General features: G+C 38.2%; 1 protein-coding gene across 4 annotated transcripts in view; it reads left to right on the top strand.

Annotated features, from left to right (window-relative positions):
• The window catches only part of Uggt1 (UDP-glucose glycoprotein glucosyltransferase 1), a 129,598-nt gene that overhangs the window by 84,252 nt on the left and 37,125 nt on the right, over window positions 1–8,221 (top strand). For all 4 annotated transcript variants that reach the window (XM_010637631.2, XM_010637630.2, XM_010637632.2 and 1 more), the window contains one exon: window positions 1,413–1,508. In XM_010637631.2, coding sequence (XP_010635933.1) covers window positions 1,413–1,508 — 96 coding nt within the window. The remainder of the gene's footprint in view (window positions 1–1,412; window positions 1,509–8,221) is intronic.

Here is an 8,221-nt window from a genome sequence, read left to right as displayed (position 1 = left end):
GCGGGAGCCGCTACGGTTGCTTGTGGCTTGCTTGCCACATATAACCAAGTGACCCTTGACTTGTCTTGTGACCATGTTGGCACACTGTAAACAGCAAATGATGCTCATTACTGTGGTCACAATTGGAATTAAGAAGTTAAGCCAAGAGATAATTTGATACAATATTTTTGTTAGAAGAAATAATGTTTAAGTTTGATTGCTGTTGGAATAGAACCACACAGGCTCTCTGTCTTCAATTAAACAAGAGCATTTTTTTCAGGCTCATGATTTAGTTCAAGATCTTCCTTGTTAGAAATGAACTTTAAAAGGGATGGGGGAAATAGATACTTTTCTAACTTGTTCTGCATTGTTGATTATAACACTGAAGTTAGAAATAACTTAGATATTGGATACCTGTTTGGTTTAATAAGACTATGATGTAGCTGTAAATATATATTATGAAGCCAGTAAAATAGTGATATATACTATATTAACTATCATTTTTATAAATTTAAATAAAAAGCAGGTTACTAAGTAGTAACTTATTTACATTTATTTACATATTACTTTAAAATATACAATTATAAACTGAAGTATCATAATTTACACGTCTTCATAATGATGATAATGTAGTATCAGTTTCTCCCCATTGCTTCTTGGCCTTTTGGCTAAGATCAAGTGCAGTTTCTCCTTTGTATTTTTTCTCAGTGTTTTTCCAGTGAATTATTACTCTAATAATTATAAAAATATTATTATATGAATTATATATTATTATAGCTATATAATATATAAATATTGTTATATAATGATTATATAAATATTATTTAAAAGGGGGCAAAAAAGTGACCTCCCGCTATAGGTCAGGCACTGAGCTGATGATATGTTTAGCCAGCATAGTATTTACAAGGCCTAAACACATAGATAAGTATCTACACTGCTGGGCTGGGGATTTAGCTTAGTGGTTCTGCTGCCTGCCTCGCAAGCACAAGGACCAAAGTTCAATCCCAAGTACCAAAAACAAAACAAACATACAAACAAAAGTATCTACACTGCAGAGTGGAAAAATGAATAATGATCCCAAGATTGTACTGCTAATCACTTACAAAATCAGTACTTTTTCTAGCCGGGCGTGGTGGCGCACGCCTGTAATCCCAGCACTTGGGAGGCTGAGGCAGGAGGATCACTGTGAGTTTGAGACCAGCCTGGGGTACATAGTGAGTCCCAGGTCAGCCTTAACTACATAGTGAGACCCTGTCTCAAAAAAAAAAAAAAAACACCCAAAAATCAGTACTTTTTCTCATGCCTCTTGGCATGGACTTTATGCCTTCTCAATGCCATCTTGTCAGTATTCAGTATTTTGGGCTGACCTGTCCGTCAGTAATTGAGAAACTTTCAGTTAAAGAGATGCTGAGATGTCACAATCCATCTTTTAGGGCCAGTGACTTAGTAATGAAGGTGGATGCTCTCCTGTCAGCTCAACCCAAAGGAGATGCAAGAATTGAGTACCAGTTTTTTGAAGACAGACACAGGTATAAAATTCATGTTGAATTTATTTTCCTAATATTAAACTTTTACCTAAATACTGCCTTTACCTCCCTCCTTTATTTTCCATGTAAGGTTTGCACATAAGTTGTACAAAAAGAAAAATTGATTTGGGTACAGTTTTTATATATTGTGTTCATATAAAAAATTCATATGGAGTTCTCAGTTACAAGAAAGTTGACATTTATTTCTAAATAAATCTGAAATAATTCTGAATGCATCCTTTTAGAGAACATACAGCATTTTATAAAACAGACTAGTTACAATTTTCTGTTATTCAAGAGTAAAAGATTGTTAAAACACTGTCTCATGAATCCTTTTGAAAACTTCGGTGAAGAAAAATGAAATGAGTATTATGAGTCCTTGCCTTTTTGTTTTTTAAATATTTTATCTTGTTTTGTTGAGACAAGGTCTCAATATGTAGCCTAGGCTGGCCTTGAACTCACGGTAGTCCTGCCTTGGCTTCCTGAGTTCTGGGATGATAGGTGTGGACCACTTTATTTTGAGAAGTTGTTATGTAGAAATAGTTTCAAGACTTACCAGGAACCCCCAGATATCTTTAACCTAGTTCACCAGTTGTTGGCTTTGTCTCTTGTCCATGTGTATAGTACATACAACGTTTACATGTTTGCATAGATACACACGCACTTACACCATTGAAAGGACACAGGGAGCATTGTAATAAGCCTGAATCTTCTGTAGATGTCTCTTGAGTACAATACTATTAGATTAGCTTAGAAATTTAACCTTGATTCAGTGATACTCGTGTGTATACCTTTTCACATGTCTCCAGTGTCCCAGTAATGACTGTTTATAGTTCTTTTTATGTTTGTTTTGGTCCTGAATATACATTGCAGTTAATTTTATCTCTTTAGTATCCTTTAATCCTGATGATTTCCTTGCTTTTTTCTCTTTTTTTTCCCCCCTTTTTCCTTCCTTTGGTCTTTTTTCTTTTTGACATTATTATAAAGAGTCTAGACCAGTTGGAATGTTCTACAATCCAATTGTTTCCTGGTGACTATACTTAGATTAACTGCTTCTAGGAAGAACCCAGTACATTCACCTGGCAAGTATGTAATTTGATTATGCTTCAGAATCCCCAGGGAAGCTTTAATTAAATACACTTGCCTCTGTGCTTCTGCTTGGTGATTCTGACCTGACTTTTTCAGCACGGATTGCATGGTGGTTTAGTGGACTTGTGTTTACCCACCGCCCATCTTTGTGGAGTCACATTGGTCAGACTGATGGTTACAGGCTGGGATGCAGACCTTCTCTGCTTGCACTAGCTGTGTTTTCTGATTTCTCATGTCACCAGTGGGTGAGGAATTCTGGCTAAACCTTGTTGGATTTGCCACCAGCACTTGCATACATCTAGGAAGTAACTTACTATCTACTTACTAGAGCAGAAAACATTTCCTAAGTAACCTTCCAACTCATTTGCCTTTCATAGTCAGATAGTGAGTCCTGAGCAGAGATCGGTGTCTTTTTTTTTTTTTTTTTTTTTTTTTGGTACCAGGGATCGAACTTGGGACCTTGTGCTTGCAAGCCAGGCAGCAGCACGACTGAGCTAAATCCCCGGTCCTGTGTCTGTTTTTAGAAATCCTTTTTCTCCATGAGCCTCCTGGAGTTTTACCTAATTAAAATGTCTTAATCACAAATTCTATTATCATCCAAATTAGACAAATTCTTCTTACTGGAATGTGTTAGCTAAATGAGTGTCTGTTGTATATAAATCATAAGTTTCTCATTTGTATTAGAAATATGAGATGTGAACCATCAGTTCTGTACATACAGGCTTTCTCTGAGTATGGTCCATGGACTAGCCAGGGAAAGGGCATTGTCTGGGAGCTTGTCCGAAGTGCAGTTTTTGGCTCTACACTAGACCTGTCAAATCAGCATCCACAGTAAATCTGCATCTTCACAGGAATACTGTGAACATTAGTGTTAGTGAAGTGCAGTATTTTTTGACATTTGCTTTACTCTAGGCAAGTATATATGATCTCCAAATCTCGTTGCTTTGTCACTTGGTCTTTACTTTTACCAGTAAACAAGTATATTAAAAAATGGCATTGTTAGTTCAAGTTGTTCCAAAATCCACATCTTACTCTTTTCTTGGGTTTTTTCATGTCTCTTTTTGTTATAGAATATGGGGCTGGTTGAGGCCCCTCACAGGGTCAGTTTCTAAGCCTTTCTGTTGCAGACTGCCTATAGCACTGTGTTAGTCAGAACATGTCACACTGCCCCAACAGCCTGCAGGCCTGGTGGAGACCCTCCTTCTTCTCTTTGTGAGAGTTTGTATGCTATTACTCCCTAATGAGTTTTTCTCCTAGAATTCTTTTTCTTTTTTTTTTTAACAATTACTTTGGGCTGGGATTTAGCTCAGTGGTTCTGCTGCCTGCCTTGCAAACACAGGGTCCCGAGTTTGATCTGCGTTATCAAAAAACAACAACAACAACAACAACCCAAAAACCCACAATTACTTTATTGATTTCTGCCAGCTAGCATTACTTCACTCACACATCATTAAAAATGAACTTCCTTGGTATTTTCACGTAATTCATTACATAACAAACACAGCTTAAAATGCGCCCTGCTTAATTATGTAAACTGGTAATTTTTATAAAAAGCATAATAATTTGGTTCATTTATTCATAAAATGGAAATTTAAATATTTCTTCTGATAGTCTTCCGGTTATCATTATTTTATGAGTAGCGCAAGTGTGGGACAAATAGTTTCCTCTAGAAAGGTGTACACGTTACCTTCTTGAAACAAAATGCTCACAATAAAATGCATACAGTACTTGCATGATAGGCAGCATTTTTCAAATACGAGATCTAGAATTCTAAGATAGTGCAGAACTACAAATTATATTAGGAAGTGGCACTCAAATTTTGACTCTTAGGAGCTTAAAATGAAGATTGCTCCCCAGAAACTCCCCAGTTTCTTTTCTTTTTTTTTCTTTTTTTGGTACTAGGGATTGAACTCAGGACCTTGCACTTTTGAAGCAGGTGGTGGCATCATTGAGCTAACTCCCTGGCCCACTTTTTTTTTTTTTTTTTTTTTTTTTGTGGTGGGTACTGGGGATTGAACTCAGGACCTTGCACTTGTGAGGCAGGCAGTGGAACCTGAGCTAAATCCCTGGCCCTCCCCAGAGTTTCTGATTCAAGAAATCTGAGCTCAATAATTCTGTCTAGCAGATGCCCAAGTTTAGCTAAACGTGCTGGTCTGGAGCTACACTTTGAGAACAGCTATATTACACTAAAAAGCAAAACAAGAACAACTTTTATTGTATTAGAATAATCAATGGCAGTCATTGAATCTGGAACTGTTAACATTATTAGAGATTATACAGAGATTGTATGTATTACTCTACAATGGTCACAAATCTATGCCAAAGCAGTGGCTATTTTCAAAGCAGTTAAAATTTGAACTAACTTCCATTGCCCAGTTTTGTTAATTATATCTGCTTTGTATTGTGCTTTCTTTTTTTTTTTTTTCCATTGAGTTTATTGGTACTTTTTAAGTATGCAGTACAGTTATATTCATTATTGAGATCTTGTACCTTTACATAATATATTGGTCTTGGTCCTCATTTTTTCCCCATATCCCTGTGCTCCCTTCAGCCCCTCCACCCTCCCCTATTTACAAAGACTTTGTTTCCATTTTCTCATATTTTTTTCTTTCCCCTTATTTTATTTCCCCTACTCTTTCCACTTCCCCTACACCTTTAGCCCTTTTCTTCCTATTTCACATTGTCAGTTATACAATTTGGATTTTATTTACACTTTTGGTTTTTCACAAAAGAGAAACTATTCAGTAGTTACACATGTGACTTATTTATTTCACTTAGGAGTATATCCTCCATATGTATCCATGTTTCTTTGAATGACTCTAATTCCTCATTCTTTATGGCTGAGTAGTATCCCATTTTATAGAAAAACCACATCTTCTTTATCCAGTTTCCAAATGATGGGCAAATGGGCTGTTTCCAAGTTTTGGCTATTACAAACTGTGCTGCTATAAACATAGGTGAGCTTTAGCTGAACTGATACAGCAGGAACACAGTAGCATTAAGCATAGCTTAGAAATTAAGCATTTGTGGTAGTTATTAATCTGTCACCTTTAACCATGTGAATTAAATCAAAATCGAGGAGCAGACCAAAATATTTTTCTAATGAATAAGCTCTTCAATATGGCAACTTTATCCTTCAGCATGGGGACTTAGAAGGAGTTGGGAGGAGAGGAATAGATAGGTAAAAGAATAGAAGAAAGTTTCAAGTGAAGTCAGAGGACACAGGATGATCATGCAAACTGTAGGAAACTGTTGAAGACAAGAGGGAAAGACAAAGTGCAAGAACAAAGACAAGAATAGAACAACTCAACAGTAATAGGGCAGCTATAAATTGTACTCACTTTCCTTTGAAACTAATGACAACTGAGCAGAGGAAAAAGAAGAAATCTGAATTAGGGCAGGTACTAAGTCTCAGAGGACACAGGATGATCATGCAAACTGTAGGAAACTGTTGAAGACAAGAGGGAAAGACAAAGTGCAAGAACAAAGACAAGAATAGAACAACTCAACAGTAATAGGGCAGCTATAAATTGTACTCACTTTCCTTTGAAACTAATGACAACTGAGCAGAGGAAAAAGAAGAAATCTGAATTAGGGCAGGTACTGGAGCAAAAAGGGAGATGAATAATGTGGGGAGCAAGAGACTGAGCGAGGAAAAGGATAAAAAGGAAGAATTTGCAGAATAGGAATAAATAAAATTTGAAAAATCAAAATTAAAAATAAGAGGAAAAGAAAAAGGAATTTGAAGAGCCTCTTTCAGGGTACATCTCTGCTGTCACCATAGACAGTGCAGGCAGCACTGTGCAGAACTAAGTCAATTAGTCTCAGCAAGCCAACCGCAGACCCTTGAGATTCAGGCTGAATTCTGGCTGTAAGGCCCTAGTTGAGCTCCCTGACCTCCTGCAGGGTTAAACTCTGCAAGGTTCTGTGGAAGGTTCTAGTTGCCCTTCCCCTGAAGCTAGGCCAGGTTCTGATGGAAGGTGGCGATCCCTCCAGCGTACCAACTGTGAAGGTCTGCTGTGCCTTTACTGCAGTTGTTCACTTCTGCTCTATCCTCTGGAGCTCAGTACGATGGCTTTGTGACCACCTGTGCCTCTGCAGTGTGGATTCAGGTACCAACACCACCAGGGGGCCCAGAGCACGGAGGTGAGGATGCTGCAGAGGCGCCTTACCAGCCTTACCTGGGCGGTCCTTACCAGTCTGCTCTGATGAAGGCTGGGACTTTCTGATTTAATCCTCCTGGGTAAATGTTCTTGCATAACAGACTAATTGGCGGTCAGCAGGTGAAACAAAGCAGTTGATAATTTGATACATTGAGTAGTCTTTTTTCCCATTAAGTTTATTGGTATATTTAAAGCAAACAATAACGCTGAGTAGTCTTAAAACCTTTCAAGTGGATTACACCAAGAGGGAAACGCTGTAGCAAAACTCCATGCAGGTAAATGTGTTTCTCCTTAGAGGATGTGGAGATAAAACCAAATCTTAGCTCAGTGGTTCCATCACCTGCCTTACAAGTGCAAGGTCCTGAGTTCCATCCCAGGTACAAAAAGCAAAACAAAACATAAATCTTAAGCAGCTATCATTGTCCACCTGAAATCCGGAAAGAAATGAGTTAGCATTCTGTTTCTGTAGCAGGGTACCTGAGAACAACAGTGTGGAGGATGGAAGGCTTGTTTTGGCCCACAGCTTAAGAGGCTTCAGTCCATGGTCCTAAGGCAGAGCATCGCGGTGGAAGGGCAGAGCATAGGAAGCTTCTCACTTCATGGCAGCAAGAAGCGGAGTGGGAAGTCTGGTGGGCTCTCTCTTGCCTGTTATGTTCCGTCTGGTTCCCCACTCCCAGCCCAGTGGATGGTGCCACGTACATTCAGGGCAGATCTCCCTGCTCGGTTTGTGTCCCTTAGCCGATCGCCATCGCAGTCACACCTAGAAGTGTGCTTCACTACTTTCCTAATTTCTCAGTCCAGTCACATTGACAGTTAAAGTTATCCATCACAATATGTGCAGTTTAGTGGGGGCAAAGATGTGGAATTCACTTTTTTGGCATGTAGATTGCTTTAGTTCTTTAAGAATGAAGGTCACAATACATACTAGTTTCTGAAATGTTTATATCCTGTTGTAATAATCTCATGTCTAGCACTTCGTTGACCCTGAGAAAATTTGTAAATATGAACAGAGCTGGATATAAAGCATGTTTACCAGTTAAAAGCCATCTGAATATCCAGCAACAAAGAATAGCTTGAGGATCTGAGGATTTAGCTTAGTGGAGCTACTGCTTGCCTTGCAAGCAAGCATAAGGTCCTGAGTTCAATCCCTGGTACAAAAACAAACAAACAAAAAAAAAGGAATAGCTTAAGTAAGAATAGCTTGAATCCTCTTGAAAGTAAAATGTCATTTCTTATTCAGGATTCTTGATGTATAACAACATGTGAAAATCTTTGTGCTGCAGTGGTAGGGAGATGGGGGAAATTGTTTTTACATTGCTAATATTCCGTAGTTAAACTGACTTATGCAGGCATCTAAAAAAGGATTTTACACAGGCCGGGGATTTAGCTCAGTGGTTCCACTACCTGCCTTGCAAGCATAAGGATACAAATTCAGTCCCTGGTACCAAATAAATAAATAGAAAA

This window comes from Fukomys damarensis, unplaced genomic scaffold, assembly GCF_012274545.1.
Source record: "Fukomys damarensis isolate Sample0158 unplaced genomic scaffold, DMR_v1.0_HiC HiC_scaffold_29, whole genome shotgun sequence".
Taxonomy (NCBI): domain Eukaryota; kingdom Metazoa; phylum Chordata; class Mammalia; order Rodentia; family Bathyergidae; genus Fukomys; species Fukomys damarensis.
The sequence above is the reverse complement of the archived record's forward strand: the minus strand, read 5'-3'. Positions and strand labels throughout refer to the sequence as shown.